At 31.6% G+C, this 20,521-nt stretch overlaps 2 protein-coding genes and 1 long non-coding RNA gene across 4 annotated transcripts; 1 reads left to right on the top strand and 2 right to left on the bottom strand.

Annotated features, from left to right (window-relative positions):
- Positions 1 to 60: 60 nt before the first annotated feature.
- Positions 61 to 8,246, top strand: LOC105341761 (carboxypeptidase Q). Its single transcript, XM_066086469.1, has 14 exons — positions 61 to 179; positions 506 to 598; positions 963 to 1,094; positions 1,246 to 1,307; positions 1,448 to 1,615; positions 1,990 to 2,154; positions 2,624 to 2,708; positions 3,081 to 3,184; positions 3,906 to 3,992; positions 4,222 to 4,293; positions 4,734 to 4,778; positions 5,058 to 5,133; positions 5,912 to 6,091; positions 6,749 to 8,246. The coding sequence occupies exons 1-14, from the start codon at positions 152 to 154 to the stop codon at positions 6,853 to 6,855; spliced, it is 1,404 nt and encodes a 467-aa protein (XP_065942541.1). The 5' UTR covers positions 61 to 151; the 3' UTR covers positions 6,856 to 8,246.
- Positions 8,247 to 9,910: 1,664 nt separating this feature from the next.
- LOC105341760 (uncharacterized) lies at positions 9,911 to 11,917 on the bottom strand. Of its 2 annotated transcripts, none has more exons than XR_010714479.1 (3): positions 11,845 to 11,917; positions 11,155 to 11,640; positions 9,911 to 10,613 (listed from the first exon to the last, which is right to left on the bottom strand). It is a non-coding gene; the product is annotated as an uncharacterized lncRNA (long non-coding RNA). The 2 variants fall into 2 exon arrangements; XR_010714480.1 differs by having other exon boundaries at positions 11,831 to 11,853.
- Positions 11,918 to 16,489: 4,572 nt separating this feature from the next.
- On the bottom strand, positions 16,490 to 18,896 carry LOC105341759 (mitochondrial import receptor subunit TOM20 homolog). Its single transcript, XM_011448449.4, has 5 exons — positions 18,699 to 18,896; positions 18,301 to 18,350; positions 18,000 to 18,081; positions 16,992 to 17,134; positions 16,490 to 16,662 (listed from the first exon to the last, which is right to left on the bottom strand). The coding sequence occupies exons 1-5, from the start codon at positions 18,841 to 18,843 to the stop codon at positions 16,561 to 16,563; spliced, it is 522 nt and encodes a 173-aa protein (XP_011446751.3). The 5' UTR covers positions 18,844 to 18,896; the 3' UTR covers positions 16,490 to 16,560.
- Positions 18,897 to 20,521: the final 1,625 nt, after the last annotated feature.

Here is a 20,521-nt window from a genome sequence, read left to right as displayed (position 1 = left end):
ACAACGTCAAGGCTTTGTGATTACGGAATTCCACACAAACGTTTGTTGACTTGGTGAAGATACTCTACCGGGCGTTACTCAATAGCGAAAGTGAAAGTAGCACGTGATAACAACAAGATTCGGTAGTGTTTCACTGGACGATTTAGATGATATGAAGTGTTATCTTCTGTTTATCGCAGGTATTGTTGGTGGATTTATTTAATTGGCAGTGTCATAGAGCAAGAATACACAGCCATCAACAAATAGATCTATCGTTGCTTTGTATACACGCCCCTTAAATAGAGTGAAAAAAAGAATGGGAATCATTGTTTTGGTTTTTTTTTTTATTTATTTCGAACATTTCTGTAATATGTTGTCTTTACAGACGTGACGTGTATATATATTCTGTAAATCAATCCTATGTACTTTGATGAAGTCTTTGCAACACTGAATTTAAAGACGTAGATGTATACGTTCATTTTTAAACATTGAAATGTTGATTTTTCTCCTTTATTGTATATATTAGCAACTTTGGCAACATGTCAAGGCCTACCAGTGTTGGATACTTATCTTCGTTGGATAAAGTCAAGTACTTTAAAAGACATTGAGTCCCATCAGAGTTAGTATTTTTTAGTTATATAATTTGTCATGTTCTCAATTTTGACACAGGAATTTTGACATAATCTATTGTGGATGCTAATACATATATATATATATATATATATATATATATATATATATATATATATATATATATATATATATATATATATATATATATATATATATATATATATATATATATATATATATATATATATATATATAACCTAAGCTTAAAGGTGAATAAAAGGGGCAGTCATATGACCATGCATAGTTAATTATGAATGAGTGTTCTCGAATTAAAAAGGTCAAAATCTTTGGTCATATATAGTGATTACAGTAGTATGTCAACTGCATGAATTTTAAATTTTCATGATTAGGTAATGCAGAAAAAATCATCAATCATGCTTTATATGGACCGGCTCAGAACCAGTCATACAACAGATTGGCTGAGTTCACAGACACATTTGGATCTCGCATTGCAGGATCTCAGAATCTGGAAAATGCCATTGGTAAAAACTGTCACCTTTATTAAAAGTAACAAAGTTTGAAGTAAATCAAGGATTTGTTCATTAGTATCAATCCTTGCAGAAAGTTAATTTTGTCAGTGGAGATGGAAAAAGTATACATATTATTTTGTTTTTATTTTTCTCTTCAATTCAGATTACATGGTTACCAAACTGAAGGAGGATGGTTTGGATAATGTTCACACAGAGGCTGCTCAGGTATTAAAGTGTAACATCAAAAAAATGTAATGCTATTATCTTAATTTGATCCAAGAAAACCTATACTTTCACTATATTTGAGTTTGTACAAAGCATGTTTCACTATGTTTTATTTATCAGTTATACTATACTGATTTAAGGTTCCTCACTGGGTACGAGGCAATGAGTCTGCTGTGATGATCTCGCCCCGGTACCACCCCATGGCCATGCTCGGGCTGGGCAGCAGTATAGGAACTCCCCCTGAAGGAGTCACAGCTGATGTTCTGGTGGTGACCTCTTTTGATGATCTCAAGGCTAAGGCCAGCAAGGTGTGTATGGTTGAAGGGGGTCATTTATTTGTACTTGTTCATTTAGATGAAAGTATGATATTCAGAATATTATTTTTTTTTTCTATTTACGGTACCATATGATTTATATGACTAAGACTTGAGCAGATATTTCCCACGTAACTATACTGTTATCTTGTATATATATCAGCATGAATTATTTACTGTCCAAAACACAAACATGATTAAAAACAATCTGTGTCAGAGTTTTAATAGCAGTGAGCAACTTTACTATCTGATGCCAATATTCAAGACTTGGCTGACTATGTTTCAAAAATTAGTTATAAACTATCTAATAAGAAGAAATTATGTGATCAGATTTATACAACTATGATTATATTTTCCTTTTTTTTCAGGCGAAAGGAAAAATTATAGTATACAATCAGCAGTATGTCAGCTATGGTAAAACTGTTCAGTACAGAGCCCTTGGAGCCCGAGAGGCAGCAAAGGTCGGGGGAGTGGCCTCCCTTATCAGGAGTGTGACCCCCTTCTCCATCTACTCTCCTCACACTGGATGGCAGGTACGTAATAACTTAAAGCAACTCAAGGCTGTAGGAAAGCAATTTCACTTTTGAAGAATATTCCTTACTTATAAATAACTTTGCAAATGTAGAGTACTCATGTTATAGATTACAGCTAGTAAAACCACAGGAGCATCTTACCTGCTCTGCGCTGTATGACGTATATAATTATAAATAATTATATATATGTCATAGAGAGCAGGCTGTTTAAGATGCCCCTGTGGTAAAGCTTGTTAACGTGAAAAAGGTGGGATTAAAGTTAAAACTTTTAGATATCAGACAATTTGAGATATAGAGCTTAAAGTATATAAAGAAACAGTGGTTAGGACTCCCATCTCACCTTGATGTATCTATGGTATTGGAGTACCAATGTAAGAGATATCAAAGTTAAAACTATTATATAGGTTATTATGTATTTCATATTTTTGGGATATCTCTAAGAAGCTTAAAGTATTCATGAATATTGTAGGATTACGATGACAACGTTACAAAAATTCCCACAGCCTGTATCACTATAGAAGATGCTGAAATGATGCAACGCATGCAGGAAAGAGGTAAAACAATAGATATTTGATGTGGAATTCCATGTATATGCTTGTACATACAAGTTAAATGTTCATTTTGGCATAAAGTTATTAGACTTTACATTTTTTTTAAAGTTTAGTTTTGTTTTGAAATACTTTTGACTGTAAATTGAAATGGTGCATCTCAATATAAACAATGGCATGTTTACTATAATAATTTGCTCATAAAGTTATTATTCATTTGAAAAGAAAGAATTGATAATTCAAGTTGGTTCATGGATATGAATCAAAATTATGGTTACTGGTAATTAAAATTAATCCTAGAGTATCTTTTATTGTTTTTGTTTGATCTAATTTTGCTGCATGGAATCAAGTTTCAAAATCATCTTCTTCTCTTTGAAGGAGTCAAAATACGAGTGACACTGAAAATGGAAGCCAAGAATCTTCCTCCTGTTATGTCAAGGAACACTGTGGCAGAAATCAAGGGATCCAAATACCCAGAACAGGTACTCGTTCTTGAAAAGAGCAGATAATGCTTTTATGTTTAGTGGTTGTTCTAATTATGTTATAAAACAAAGGATCGCATGACCTTTAAACATATTAGGGTACTGCATGGGAGTGTAATACAATGTACACGCATTTGTCTGCATTTGTAATTACTGTATACAGGGTTATTTTTGGGCTGTGTAATTTTCGCCCTTCTACACTTGCAAACAGTTTCGCCCCATCTTTATTTCACCCAGACACAGTTGTAGAGAGATAATTTAAAACAAATGAATTTGCTCAGTCTTAAATTTGCCCCTTGACTATGATGGCAACAGAGACGAAAATAAAAGGGGGTAAATATTTTCATGTATACAGTACCGGGTATGTAAAAATGTTTGTGTCACTTCATGTCTATTACTGGATTTATGACTAAAAACAGAATATTTTTGCTTTCTTCAATCAGTTTAGATCATGTGAGCTAGATTTTGATTGAAAGAACAGAGGTCTGTGTGTTCACCAGGAAAATTCTTAAAGTTAGCTCCTATCTTTACTAATGAAGCAAATGCTCATGAAGGCCTTCTTTTCTGAACAGGCATTTGTTCTTGTCCTTTATGAATTTGATAAAAATAAACATGTCAAGAATTTAAACAAATTTAAATTACTTAAAGGAGAATCTTATTGGAGACCGGTATGTTAATTAAACTAGGATGTACCAATCAAAGCATTCAATTGATGTTTAAGGTGGTACTGGTGAGTGGACACCTTGACAGCTGGGATGTAGGTCAAGGTGCTATGGATGATGGAGGGGGAGCATTTATTTCTTGGCAGGTAACAAATTATTTAATTTATGTGTTCTTCTTCCTCAAAATTTTACTCTAGTTGAAAAACAGTCTAATTAAAATTAGATCTTTGATCCGCTCCTAATAGATCGCTACACTACTTTGTGTAGCGATCTATTAGGAGCGGATCAGGGATCTAATTTTTTTAATTAGATTGGTTGGAAAAAAAACCTAAAATTACTGTCATTACACATTTTTGTGTGTATTTGATATTGCAGGCCTTATCCATTATAAGACAGCTGGGACTGCAACCAAAGAGAACCATTAGAATGGTCCTATGGACAGCTGAGGTATTATGATGGATAAGCTTCAAGTTATCCAAAATATAATATTTAATTAATTATTTTTTAAATGAAATTTAAGTTATTCATAAAATGATGAAGTATTTATTAAGGAATAAGGAATTGTTCTATGAGTACTATGAGGTGATAATTTTGGATTGGGCGTGATCAAATCCAGTGAAGCCCAAAGGGCTTTACGATATAGATTTGATCACATCCCGGCCGAAATAATCACCTCATAATTTAAAATATAAATTAGAAAACCCCACTGGCGCCCCATTTATGCATCATTTGATATTGGACTGTATAGTACAAAATTGTATAGTACAAAATCGATACAAGTGTTATCACAGGCAAAGACACTAAAAAAAGGAAAAGATATGTTTGTATCATAGTTTTATGCTTTGTATGCTTACATTGACATACCGGTAATTTTGATGGCATTTTAGGAAGAAGGAGGCTTTGGTTCTCAACAATATTATGAAAAGCACAAGGTAAACAGAATATGTTCCTGAGTTTCTCTCTATATAATACATGTACATGTATTCATGAGTACAATGTATATGTGAGCTTGAAAATATTAGTATCATTATTCATTAATGAAATGTTGAATTAAATGTCTTTTAAAACTCATGCATTCATTTGTTGAACCAAAATTAAAGTAATGGTTATTGATTACAAATTACAGCATACACAATACTATAGAGACATAAGTATCCAACATATGTACCGTTACATGTATTTGGTGAATATAAAATGTTTAATTTTTTCAGAAAAATATTGATAATTTTGACCTTGTAATGGAGTCTGATGATGGTACATTCATGCCCCTTGGTTTCCAATTTGCAGGTTTGTTTAAAGAAATCAAATTCCAAAATCAGCATTATTTCAGTTACCGCTACTGATTTAGAGCAGAAGTTTTTAAAAATATATCTTGTCATTTGTTACACTGATTGTCAATGATTAATTAAAATTAGATTGGCACCTGATTTGATCGCATTTTCTTGTACAATGCGTGATGCAAAACAAGCACCAAGTAATTTTTATGTTGTTTGAACCAACAGCACTGACATAATATATTAAAACACCTGTTCATAATGTGTACAGTAAAACTCAGTTATAGTGAGGTCCTAGGGACCAGTGGATTTACTTTGTTATATCCGTAATTTGTTATATCCGTATAACAAACTGGTAATAATAACTATAGCGAATTCACTATATACAAGTTTTCTTTCACCAGACTGCAATTTTTGCTAATTGAGGTTTAGAATGAAAATACAATTTTTTGATACCTTTAATAATTGGATTGTTAATTGAAAAAATTATGTGAAAATAAATTCATCCAAACTATTATGTGAAATAGGGTAGTACTTTAAATTTTTTTAACTGAAAAGAAATTCACTATAGAAGTGTTAAATTTCGTTATTATTCACTTCTAGATCTACGAGACTCAAAATCTGTTCTTCGCTATATTCCGTGTTCGTACTAAACAAGTTTTACTGTAATACAATTACAGATCTAGACTGTCATAGACTTAAAAGCTATGCTCTATATCTGCTTTTTCTGTTCAACAGCGTATTGCCAATCTTGAGATTTCAAAAATTTAATGTAGTTTTCCTTTGTACAGGCAATTCTGCTGCAAGAACCATCATGCAAAAGGTTCTAGAACCCATTCAGAAGGTGCAATCCATTCCCCTGCTTTCAGGAGGGCAAGGGGAGGACATTGATGAATGGATCAGTGCTGGGGTTCCAGGGGGTAGCATTGCAACAGACCAAAACAAGTACTTCAAGTTTCACCATACCAATGGTAATTATTCATACCACTTTAACAATGCTGTAAACTAACTTTTATTCTTCATTGCAAATATTTTTCACCACGACCAGTCCATGCTGTACGGGTGTAAATAGCATTACATGTACTGGTGGGGATATTAAAGGCTTGATTGTGGAAATTTGTTGCTGTGAACCAATTTATCATAGGTTATGGCACGGTTAAAGTCACTAAAATGAGCTAAATATAGCTTCTGATCACAGTTTCACTCATTTTTTGTGAATTTAGCATATCATGACTGGTTAGCTAAACATTTAAACAATAAAATGCTTTCTTTGGTGATTCATTCGGGATATGAAGGTAGCGACATTGCAGGAAAAAACATAACCCGCTTTAATGTACATAAGTATGTTAGCTAAAAGAAACAGCCAAATCATCTCCTATGGGAATTTGAGTCTGACATCATCATGATTATTTTGTGCAGTTATTTGTGTGATTTTTCTTAGGTTCGCTGTAGACTACCTGTAATTGATAAACAGGTCGTGTAGATTTCAGTCAGGCTGTTCTATAGAGCTATGAATTAACTATAAGTTTCTGTAAGAAATAGAGAAAATAATTTAATACATAGTAGATGTAAATATAAAGCTATATCTGGTCTTTTTGTTAATGAACACATTGTTGTTGCTTTTACAGCTGACACAATGACAGTACAGGACCCAACAGAAATGAACATCTGCACTGCTCTATGGACAGTTGTAGCTTATACTGTAGCAGATATGGAAGACATGTTGCCTCGGTGATAAAAAAATTTAGATATTTTATAAACTGAACTTTCCCACCTGCATATTTTGGACACTGTATATTTAAGATTTATTGTTAAAATTACTGTTTACATTAGTATACAAGTTTTTAAACTGTTTGGTTCTTATCTCATATTGATATCAAAAATACCTGGTAACTACAACCAATTCCCCTTTAGGCAATATATCCTTGTGTGCCCATATTTCGACAGTCTTAATCTATAGGTCCTCTTTTTAGATAAAATGAGCAATAATTTTGAAAGCTAAGACATTTATCATGAATATCAATCATAGCTTGCTGTGTTAACATAATTTGATTAACCTCTTTACATTTTGTTATTTCAATATACAAAGTATAAATTCATCAACAAAATTACGGGGGCCGCAATTACTGGGTCCTAAATTCGGCGATTGCTCTACATTGTCTTGTCAGTTAAATTTATCCTCACAACATTACTTGTTTTTCATTAATGAATCTTCGGTCCTTGCAGACGATACACCATGTGTTTCGTCATAGTGTTTATTTTTTTATGTTACCATGATTCAAATTCAGGGTAATGGTGGATTAACAAAATTTGCTGTTCTTTGTGAGGAAAAATTCATAGATTAATTTCTTACTTGTTTGAAGTGCATTTTGATAAATACTAGGCCAGTTGATTGCTAGTCTATCATAGCATCATATGCATACAAAATTTCTCTTATTCCTGCGAAAACGAGCGAGATGTAAACAAAAGATAATCACCGTCGAAATTTGGACCCTGTTGATTTTAGGACCTTCGACCATACTATTGATATTCTAACGTACTTAAACACATCATATTGATGTCAAAATAGACACAACTTATTCCCCTTTAAATGAATTATACCATAGGTATTCGTAGGTCAACACATGCCAGTAGTTTATTTGTACTGTAATTTCTTTTATTGATAAATGGCTGTGCATAGAGCCAGTGTGAGCATATGTAAAAACTTATCTGTATAATTTATTTACTCTCAATCTGAGGGAACTAAGAATTGGGACATAGCATCACCCAGTCCTCTCTTCACTTTGAAAACAACAATACTATATGTCTAGACCATAGGCGAGATTAGGAGTCTGTGAGTTGGGTGACCAAGTTCCTTACACAGCGTCACAAAATAATTTTTATGTACAATATGTATTTTTTATTTCAAATGCCATTAGTACTTTATACTGGTAATTGTCATCAGTACTTGAAACTTAATATAAATGATCACTTTACCATAATATCCATTTACATGTTAAGTAACCTTTCTTAGAATGCCTCTCCCAGTGAATTGATTACATTATCATAAGAATTTATTTGTAATACATGTTTTTGCAAAGATCTGTGATACACATTTCAAAAATAAAATCACATGAAAAATCATAATGCTTTTAATTTTTTATTCAAAGGATAAATGAATACCTCATTAGTTAAACAAAAGATTCTACTTGGAACATACTGGTAGTAATCATTTCAAACGATCTGTTGCTGTCCTTTATTATCAAAAGTTATGTGTTAGAATAGCTCTATCCCAATGAAAATATCTGATTTGAATATTCTCATGAAACTTCATACAATGATGTAAAATCATGATATCAAGTTCGTCAAGTCATAAATTTTTGATAATCTTTGTAATTTATTCATTTCTTTAAAAATTGTGTTAATTTTGCCTAGTCTATGTGTGGTATTATGCATTTTTTGCCCCCAAAATCAAAGTTTTATAAAGAGCTTTAAAAATAAGGTGAAAGATAGTTAAAATCATATTGAAAATAAGGGTTTAAAAGGCTATCAGCACAATGATGTCATTATGTAGAAATGATGTCATGAAGATTGCCTTATTTTGATAAAGAAGGTACAGTTTATTTCAATATTTGCCCTAAAATTCAAAAGTTGTTTAAATCTCATGAAAATGCACATATACCATCTTGAATATTTGTGTATAAAAAGTAACACCCTTTTATCCTGTTTCAAAAAATAATTATGACTGCAACATTTTGGCATATTTCTAAGATTTAGTCAAAAATGATGAAAAGTAGCACATTTTTTTGTTGTTTTTTGAAGAGGAAAATGTGTCCGCAGCTGTCGACCACAATGAAATTAATATATTTTATATGATATTACATGATAAAGTTATAATGTGAGTTTCATCTTGGGCGACAGCTGTGGACATTGTTTTCTATTGAAAAAAACACTGAAGAATTGGTATCTTCTGCTCAGTTTTATGAAAAGTACGGGAAAATGTACTGTTTATGATGTCACAATTACCCTTTTGAAAGTCTAATAGGGTAACTATTTATAGATTGTTTGTTTATGGGTATTTTTTTGTAAATGGATGTCGCATTTCCATTTTTTTTTAATATATTTATAAATCACTCTAAAACAGGGCAAAATATGACTGAAACCGTACCTAGTTCTCGATGTTTTGTAGCAAAATATTTGTCTTTTCCAATGGTTTTTCGACTGGGAAACATTGAGCACAGGCTTGCTCAAGTACCATTTTTTAATATAATGTGTAAAACTATCTGAAGAAAAACATACGTTAAAATTGTACTTGAGCAGACCTGCGCTCTATACTTACGAATGCAAAATATAAAGCAAAAATGAGAGTATTTTCATTTGTTTGCAAATTTGCGGGAAATAGGTCAATTAAGTGATGTCATAGATAAAAAGCGAATGAGGGATGATGAATAAAATCGAGATTAAAGTGATAGGCATCCTCCGTACAAAACTTTATGAAGATTTGATTTTTATACAATACGATTTAAAAATTGGCTGAAATTGGGGGCAGATATTTGACCATACCGCACATAGTCCTTTGTCCGCTGACAAGGAGAATGAAAAGGGCAAAAATAAGATGGGGGCAAATATTTTCCTATATACAGTTCTACTTTTTACAATCCACCCTGCTGTTTGAGAAGTGAAGCAGATCTTAAACCCTAGCAAAGATGAAATTCTAGTACATCAATCAGTGATACATGGATATTGTTCTTTGGCTGCTTCTGTATTGGTTTGTTGGATATTTCCAATATAAAATCACTCAGATAATCAGGATGTTTTGCTAATTTTTATTTCAAAGGTAAATTCAATACCACAATAGGTTACAGGAATAAAAAATAGCAAAACCAGATCAGTCATTTATACCTGGACTAGTTTAAACAACTGATTCAGAAGAACTTTACTATGAATTCTCTATTTTTTAATGATCAAAGACAAACTGCAAGTTTTATCATTTTAAATGCACTATTACAGATTATTTTGCCAGATATGGTAACAGAAATTTTAAAAACTCCATCCACTGGTTAAAAATATCAGGCTCTTAAAGTTTGAATTTTTTTCATAAATGGGCTGCAGCATGTACAAATTCAAGAGAGAAATAAAAAAGATTTGAATAAATAAATCACATTCTAAGTCAGTATATTCAATAACAATACAGACATTAAATTCACTCTGCCTTAAGGTTTCTATACTGTCCTATGTAACTATCATACAGCAGTGGCTCCTTGAAGGTGCCGGTCATACTACTCATAGTAAGAGGTAAAATTTTGTTGTTCAGCTTCTTCAACTGAAACATCACATATTTTTCTCCTCCTCTAGAATTTAATCCACTTATATTTTGGATGGGGACCTCATATGTGTTCGGCAGAAAGAAGGGGGAAAATGTCTGTACTCGAACTGTCTTGCCTCCTCTTAATAGCCATAGGCTTCGCACACAACGATGGCAAATCCAGAAGGAAACTATTGGAACTGTAATTGCTAAAATGACAAAAGACAGAAACTTGTTTTATAAATTTAAGTGTTATGCACTTACTTGCGGCAAATGTTAATATTTATGTATTGCAAACGATCATGCCATTTTTTGAAACCTTTTGTTTGACATTTTAATCTCCTGATTATATAAAACAGAAGTTATCAATAATCATGGATCAACATATTTAAGTGAACATAAAATTGGTTGATTGAATTGAAGGTGTCAATCTTATCGACATACAACAATTGTTTCTCTCTTTAGAGAAGAGGACAGGCTTATGCTCTAAATTAAGGCTCTGTATGTCCACTTCTCTAATATGTGTTGCATCTTCACTAGCCAAGGGATCACAACATCCCTTCTCCTCTGAACTCTGAAGACATGAGAGGCAAGTCAAAAATTCATGGCTAGCAAAGATGGGATGTGTTTTAATATGCTATGAGTTTTTGATGTGCAGAAAAAGAGTTCTCTTTGTTACACCTTTGTACTTTTAAAGTATTTTTAAATTGTGGACATTTTATTAATTTGTCATTGACGAACAAGTCTTACCTAGCAAATAGGATAGTGTCATGAATCCAGTAAACCCCTTATTCTCCCAATACACAGATTCCCTCCAGCTAGTCGTTTTTGGCTTCCCTCTTTTCAATTCATTTAACCTTAGTCTGATAAAGTATCCGAGGTTGCAAAAGAAAATGTAACACATCACTCCAAATCCTTTTAACATGAAATGATACCGAGTCCTTCCCTCATCTGTGAACACTTCTGTGTCCATTTCAACTTTAGAATCATCATCAAAAGGGTCGATTTCCCAGTCAAACTTTTCTTCGGAATACCTTCCCCTCCTGCTTTTATAGCCTACACACCACATGCAACAATAGGTAGGGCTGTCAGATTTGAGGAAATTCGGGAAGTGCATTGAGTTTGTCTTGCAAACCGCTGATACAAGTGATGCATTATTTTTCAGAAGTGAAAGCCGGGCTGATGAATTGAAAAGTCTTGTTATTCCCTGCATGTTTCTGTTAAAAGGACAGAACACTGTGAAGATGAAAGTAGAAAATCGTTGATCTGCAGTTGGTCACATGTACATAAACCATGTAAATGCAAGAACGGGTTCAAATTTTTTTTATACATACAAATATTAATGGGTTCAAGAGATTGATCATTTGAGTTTGATATTAGAAACGTTTTTTGTTGATAAGTTTAAGTAAAGCAAAGAAACTGTTACATCATTTCACTCACCACACGGCGACCTCTTCCTAAGCCATGTGTTAGAGTTATCCTTCTTGACAGTAAACCCCCCCCCCCCCCAACACACAGAATCATGGTTATTATATAGACTATTTATAGATCGATAACTAATCATAATAATCAACAATATCTTTCATTTGATATCCTTTGTACTTCTTATATTTCACAATAAATTAATTATATATATATATATATATATATATATATATATATATATATATATATATATATATATATATATATATATATATATATATATATATATATATATATATATATATATATATATATATATATATATATATATATATATTATTAAACCAGAAACAGCAATTATATATGCCAAAAACTGCACATAATATAGTATACCTGTCAATATATCAGGGAAATTGTTAATTGTGACAGGACTGGGGATCAAAACCCCAAGTTTTTTTTTTAAATGGGTTACGTTTTCATGTACAAGTCAAACAATAACTATATTTTCTGCAAACTGGGCTTATAGCAACAGCAAGTATAGTCAAATGACTTGAAGTGTTGATCGAAGTGAGCATGGAGATAGTGGGAGGGGGGGGGGGGGGGTTGCAAAGTTATACATAACTAAACCATAAGCAAACCCGTTAAGGAACAGCCTAATCGTCTCCTGTGAGACTGAGAGTCTGGCATCATCATGATTATTTCATGCAGTTCGTGATATTTTGTAGGTCGCTGTAGGTTTAGACCAATCGATAAACAGGTCTAGGCAACCTCCGTTTTTGGAGGATAGCTCAATTTCAAGATGGCTGCTGATTTTTACCATATATGGAAAGTCACTTTGCATTGTGGGTGAAATTATCCTCCATTTTTGGAGGATAGCATGGGTATATTTCAAAGGCTTCGTGCATATCTTTAATGAGAAAATGCAAGCACCAGACCATATGGGAATTAAAGTTAAGGGAATAAACTAATGATTGTATGCGGCGATTTGAAATTCTATGTATAGTATTTTCACAATATGCTTTGAAAGTGTGTACTTCCTGTGTTCAGTTTTACAAATGACATAGACTATTTACATGTTTCATTTAATAAAAATCACAAAATAGTGATGTTTATTACTCATTAAAACATTAATGAGTTCATTCACGTTTAGAGACACACAATAGATATCTTGATCTGCTATATTGTACATGTACAAAGTAAATGTTTGCATATACCTTAGGAACTTTGTAGCTCTTATTCTAATTAATTCACATGTTATTAAGTATCATTTAAATTTAATCCCTTCACACAAAAAGACATTGTTAAATTTTATTAATCAAAATGATACCATTTATAGATATCAATTTTCCAGAATATTGAAAAAAAAATTTGAGAGTCTTCACATAAGATATTTTTCTTTAAAATCAGCCCTGCAATTATTTAAACTTAAATATTTATTAAATATTATCAATAATTATAATTATCAATAGCTAAATAAGGTGATATTTTTACAGTATAATAATTATATTTTATTCATAGTTAACTCCCTTTGTAAAAACAAAGTTAATTGCCCTTCATCTGAAAAGATTCACCAGGGGGCGCATACATCTATCCTCCAAAAACGGAGGATAAAATCTATCCTCCAAAAACGGAGGTTGCCTAGACCTGATAAACAGGGCGTGTCAATTTCAGACCTGTCAATTTCTACTCAAGTTTCAGCCGCTGTAGATTTCGACCAATCGATGAACGGGGCATGTAGATTTCAGTCTGGCTGTTTCTATAGAGCTATGAATTAACTATAGGTTTTCGTAAGAAATAGAGGGAATAATACTATGTAGATGTAAATATTTGATATAGAATGAATGTATATTTCAGTAACTGGCCGGGACTCAAACCACAGGTATTCTACCATCTTAGCTATCAGGTACAAGCAATCAAAATTGGTCATACCATCATGTATTAACTTAGAGTCCAAAAAGACAGCTAAGTGATTATCACATTATTATGCATGTTGATCAACCTTCGAGTTCATAATTCATTCTTTAATTCTTTAAGTTTTGCAGCTCATCAGATTTTACAAATTAAACATAGTAAAGTATAGAAGTGGTTATTTTACAGGAGACCCTATTACATTGTACATACATAAATATGAAAAATTGACATAAGTAAAGGCGAAAAGAATAAAAAAAAAACCCAACATCTAACGTTAATTACATATATCGTTTCTTAATTTCATACTATAATAAATGTATTTGCCGAGGTTACACATATCTTAAAAATTTTCGTTATTAAACAATTGCAACAGCTTGAACATCGATGGTTTCTCATAAAAATACTTTTTAATGTATTTTTGACGGTATTCAATATATACTGGACACACTAAAATAAAATGGGATTCATCTTCAACATAATTTTTACATGTTAAGCAGTTCCTTTGGGCTCTGTGTGTATTATTGTACCTTCCAGTTTCGATAGCTAAATGATGAGAGGAAAATCTTAATTTTGATATACACTGTTGAAATTTTACAGGGATTGACTTTCTAAGGTAATATTGAAGATAAAATCCATCTACTAAATATTTATAAAAATGACATTTCTGCGAATTTTCTATTTTACCAAAAATATCTTGTTTAGCCAGGTCTGCGATTCGTTGATTTATGACTTTTAGAGTAAGTGAATCAATTGTTTGTTTATTCCAAACTTCATTGATCCCAATTTCATTTAAAATGTTCTTTACATCAGAAGCCCAATTTTTATGTCCATGTAATTCGCAGTTAATGTACATTTCTTCGTAACACCTTTGTATAATACAATTATTACTACATAACACATCCTTCCAAAATTTTAAAATTGAACAAAACCTTTTTGTAATAAGAGGTATTCTACCTCACTCTGCATACACAGCAGCATTAAATGAAGACATTTTCACACCCAGGGTTTGCTTACAAAAATCAAGGTGCAGTTTTTCAACATTGTTACCTTTATGAGAGCCCCAAATTTCGGAAGCATAATTAATAATGCCACCAACATAACAATCAAAAAGCGATAATAATGTTTCATGATTTAGTGACATATATACCTCTAATATTTTTCCTAAGCGCAAACATTGCCTTTCTACCCTGGTCAGATAATTGCTTTTCAGCTTTTGTAAATTTAGTATTGTACTGGAATATTATTCCCAAATAAGTAAATTGTTCCACGATTTCTAATACTTCATTACCAATAAACCATTTTTCGTTACATTTGATTTTGCCCTTATTTCTAAAAACTACACATTTTTTTTTCAACATACACAAGTTCCGAGTTTTGCAATAGTGTGACAGTTCATTTAAAAGTAGTAGTAGACCTTCAACAAATAATATCACTATTGCATGCACAAAAAGTACTGTAGCATAAATAAAATCTACCATTATGCCTTTCACAAAATTCAGTCAAAGCAAAAAATTTTTAAAGTGTAAATTATACCATCATCGTCATTCTCGCAAGCTAATGGAGAAAATTCATCCCCCTTTTCTTTCAAGAGAAGAAACTTCTCCTCTCTTTGAAAATAGAAGAGCAAATTTCACCCAAGGTTTGCAGAGATTCTTCACCATAAAAGAACTAAGGATGACGTTTACTCAGAATGTAAAAAATTTCTACTGATGATAATGATAAACCAACTATTGTGTGTTATAGACATTACATGGTAGTATTCTTCACTTCATTTTAAAAAAAGTAGGTCAATGACCTACTTTTTGAGTTAATAGCCGTTGAATATTTTTTGAAAATTTAAGAAAAATCCATAAAAATTTTACACTATGATAGAGATTTTCTTAATTGTGAAAATAATACAAATTGCTTAACTCTTTAACAAACGAAATACAGTTTATAAATGGTAGTGACATTAAATGGATACAAAGCATTAAGTTTTCATTCACAATTTTTATAGATATTCTAGTCCGAATTTCCACTATAAGTTTTCAAATTACTACCCATTTTTTATTCAATATAACAAAAAACTGAATGATGATAATGCTAAAACATTTAGAGTACTAAACTAAGTATATTGACCTTTCTCTGCTGGCATAAAATTTATATGAGGTCAATGATCAAAATTTTGAGGTATGGTGTCTTTTATCATTTTTATATAAGCATTTTTCAATATTTTTGTAGTGTGTGCCATACGATTATCTAAACCAAAAAGCAAGATAAAACCAACAGAAAATATGCAATATTATGTTGACTAACAAATAAAATTTAACTTTAAATATTAGAGTACTACCAAAAATATTTCAGTGGAAAACAAAATCTGAATTTAGTCCGAATTTCCTGTGTTTCGTTAAAAGTCAAAATTTGTAAGAGCCTAATTCCATAATTTAGTAAATATATCGATTGTTATGTCAATAATAATTCATTTCATAAATACTTTTTGGATTTAAAACAAATTTTACTCCTGAAATTGAACTTTTTAACAATCCGGATTTGAGAACTCAAACCTTGAGTAAACAACGTCCTTAATGATAGTTATCAATAAATCATTGTTTATAATTTTAACTTTATTCAGTCCAGGCATTTAAAAAAAACCAGAATTGACACATATACATGTATTTAACAAAAATATGTATCACACATAATACCAGCTGACTTTTCAATTATTTTGAAGAAACTTATACATTACAAATGTACAAACAAAGAATTGGTCCATGGTAGCACATGTAAATGTATTTTGTCTTTATTACATAAGAACAGGTGGCAAGTTTTTCTCCTATGATTTCATTCAACATCATCTTCAGCTAAAGTGAGGGTTGGCCCTTTTGAGGCACCTGGTGCAGCTGATGGCATTGCCATTGAAGAGGCAAACATGGATGCATATCGCTGAAAGAAAAATAAAATTGGTGTCAGTTTTGCTTCTTTTTACGTTGCATTGCTAGAACATATTTGAATATTACTGCTTATGTGAATTCTTTTTGAAACTGTACCAGCCATTTGAATTTTGTAATATGAAAGCTAAATCAAAAGTGGGGGATATATCCCATTTTATTATACGAGCAAAAGATGTATTTTATAGCAGCATTTATACATAATCTCGGGGGAGGGGGGTTGTGTGTCACAAAATTTGCCAAAATAGGGAAAATATGTAACTTGCGATTTAAAAAGTTTCTTCTAGTAAACAATTACCAAAAAAAACCCCTAAATCACATTACCTTGTTAACTTCTGGGAGTTTCTGAACTAGAAGCTGGAAAACTTGAGGAGGTAATGTCTGTTCAAGCACCTGCAGGAGTTGCTGAGGTTGTCCACACAGTGGCACAGCATTGCTCAGGTGTTCTACAGCATTCTCCACATCACCTGGAATATAATATGTACAGTGTTCAATTATTACATGTCTGTACAGTTTATTTCATCTACATTCCATCATTCGAGAGGCACTCTATTGGAAACCACAGGAAAAATTACCAAGGAAAGAGCCAAAGAATAGCCAGCAGAGAAGTGTTCTCCAAGCGGTGGAGAATAGAGGGTGCAATTGGTATCAACTGGAAAAGCTAGCTCAGGACAGAATGAGGTAGAGAGGTGTTGTCTATGTGTTGTCTAGGTGTTGCCTATGCTCCTCTCTGGAGTTCAATTTAAGCAAGCAAATTTGCAACACCAAATTGAAATAGATTAACCACTTTTCCTACATTTTTTGTAGTGTGAGAAAATGTCTGAATACCTCCACTCTCCCTTTAAAAAATTATAACTTTTTAATAGCCCTGTTGACTTGTGTTCAAAAGGTGTGAAACAAATTCAGGGTTATTATAAGTCTATATTAGTCTTTTGATGCCACAGTGTTGCTGTTAATCTGTCACAGTTTTTAAATTCAAAATCAATCAACATTCTTATTGCAGAAGTTATCTTCTTTACTACATCCAAGCCCTGCCTATTGAAATTAACTACCATTCCAATAAAAAAGAAAAAAAAATTGGTCAACTTTGCTAATACTATTTGAGGAGGAGGGGGCTGTTTGAAGGTATGTATAGAAGATTCCTTATTTCACGAGACAGCATACTTGATTTTGCGATTCTGCTGTTTAGTATCATATTGTGAGAATATAAAATTGAAAACGTCTATTGCACAATTTAAAAATATGCAAGGGGTGCTTCTCACAATATTATGCTGATATATTAAATCCTAACATTCAATTAGAAATTTACAATATTTTGTTAATATTTGTTACCTGCTGCCAGTAACTCTTCTCCGAGTTGAACTTGTTCAAAGAAAAATTTCTGTACAGCTTCTTGATTCTGTAAATCTGGAAGCTGCAATTACAATGCAGAAGCGTTACTTATGAATCAATACATTAAGAATTCTGCAATAACCATATCTACACATTACACAATCATTCTTTACAGTGTAAAGTTTACACAAATAATTTAAAGATTTTAAAGTTTATATAATGAAAACATCTTCTTAAAATTGTAAAATACATATAAAATCCAAAATTTGTAGGGTTTGTGCATATAACTAAAACTAAATACCTGAATACTACCAGTTTTTGAAGATTTTGTTGAATTCGATTTCTTTCGTCCTAAAACACAGAACAAGTAAATAAACAAAGTGCATAAAGAAATGAAAATTAGTACCGTATTACAAAATACTCCACAAAGTAATCTCAATGCAATCATTAATGATTCAAATCTAGTTTAAACACCATTCATTTTCAACACTTGTATCAGTCTATCTAACATATACACGAGTTTATCTGTAATTAAATGTTTAATACGATTGTATTTTACATTCAAAAAATTTGTTGATGACAAACATATTCATTAAATCAATTCTTCAACATCAAATGATTTGGTGAACAGAATATTTTCATGACGAAACACGACACTAAATAATAGGTCAAGTTTTGTAAGCAAGGCATGTGACTTACGTTCTTTTAGTTTTTTCTTGAAATCTGGATGGTTTCTGCGTTTGTTATCAAAGTAAATGCAATACCCCAGGAAACACAGACCAGCCCCTGCAACGGCATATTTAACAATCGAGTTAGAATATAGATTTGACACCACAGAACTCATTTTCAAAGATTAAGTAAATGTAGTGTGGGTTAAAAATAATCAATGTCATGGAAGTTCTTTTACACAAGGATATATCTTCTTCAAATAAAACGCACTAAAGACTAAAGTATATGTTAGAAACGAACCAACAGCCCAAATGTTTCCGGAGAGTATATCCGCAAATAATAGGCTATTGAGAAAATTGAATTATTCTCTTACCTTTTGAAAAGTTATCAATCAGTAAAATTTGGATGTATATCTGATAAAGGAATACAAGAACTATTAACTAGTATACCTATATTGTCATACAATATAAAACATAAAGATGAGATATCTATATATATGAAAATGATGTTCTTCAGTTTAATGAGGATTTTTTTCAGCAAAAAATGATGCTCGATTTTTGTTTGCAATGAGGATTTTTTTCGTTGCCAGGTACTCTCCAAGTTACTAATACCTAAAGTACCAATTGTGTATCTAATTTCTAATAAAAAGATATAAACGAAGCATGCGGAATTCACAAACATGAGACTATTTTTTGAAAATAGTTTTTCACTCGAAAAACAAAGTACACTATATTTTGACAATAACACTATTTCTGATTTTTTTTTTTATAATATATGTATCATTCATATGTGTCGGTAAAACCTGCATCTACGACATTGAGTTACAGCTTTTTTCTATGGAAGTATACGGTGTTTAAAAACTTTAAGAAACTACTACATATCTTCTCGTATGTAACGACACGTGGATCCAATTTAATTGACTTTATTTACAAATATGTAAGGCGCAATGCATATTTTGGAAGAAGATTTTAAAAAATAAACAAAATATGCAAAGTTACGTATGTTTATTTTTCATTGTTCATTTTCTGAATTGATGCCATCCTAATAGAATATGTCACTTAAAAATTCAGTACCAGTTTTTAGTTTTAAAGATTTTCCATTCTCTATGTGAGTTTTTTTTGGTCAAAAACTATAATTACATGGGCTTTTTTTTTTACTTCATATAACTATATGTATGAATTTGATTTGTATCATATTTGATTTGCATAAGAAAACGAAAGAAAATGCTATCATTTTAATAGACTTTCAAAATTAACACGATTGATTTAATATTGAGTTGAGTCTATCCAATCTAATAAAAATCATAGTTATTTCTAATGTTTTGTATCAGCTAGCTACCGATACTGGCCCAAATATCGAATTTCAATTTGATTGGATCTCTCAAATTTATTATATAAAGTGGCCCATGATATCTATGAAAATCTATGACATCTGTCATTTTTTAAATTAAAAAACCCATGCAGCCCCCTCTTCCAAAAACCCATATTGAGCTCGTTTGCGTAGGAAAAAAAATAATCGCGAATAAGCGCGAAAATTTCGCGAATAAAAGTGGAAATTTCGCGTTATAACATAAACTTTTTGTTATTTTTATCTCCGAGTTATCATGAAATTATTATCCTGTGTAAACTATAAAACATAATTTAGCATTACGAAATTACACCAGAGCCCACTTGCACCATTTGAAATCAGTTAATTATTTAGAATTTTTTTTTTCTTTTTTAACTTCGCTAGCCAAGAGATTACGATCCACTCTGCTCCTCTATAACGAGGCAGAGTGGATCGTAAACCTTTGGCTAGCAAAGATCATTTAAATAGATGGGTTTTTTTTTTTCTTTTCATAAAAAGCCTGCCAC

This window comes from Magallana gigas, chromosome 6 (genome assembly GCF_963853765.1).
Source record: "Magallana gigas chromosome 6, xbMagGiga1.1, whole genome shotgun sequence".
NCBI lineage: Eukaryota > Metazoa > Mollusca > Bivalvia > Ostreida > Ostreidae > Magallana > Magallana gigas.
Note: the sequence above shows the minus strand (reverse complement) of the source record. Positions and strands in the feature narration are given on the sequence as shown.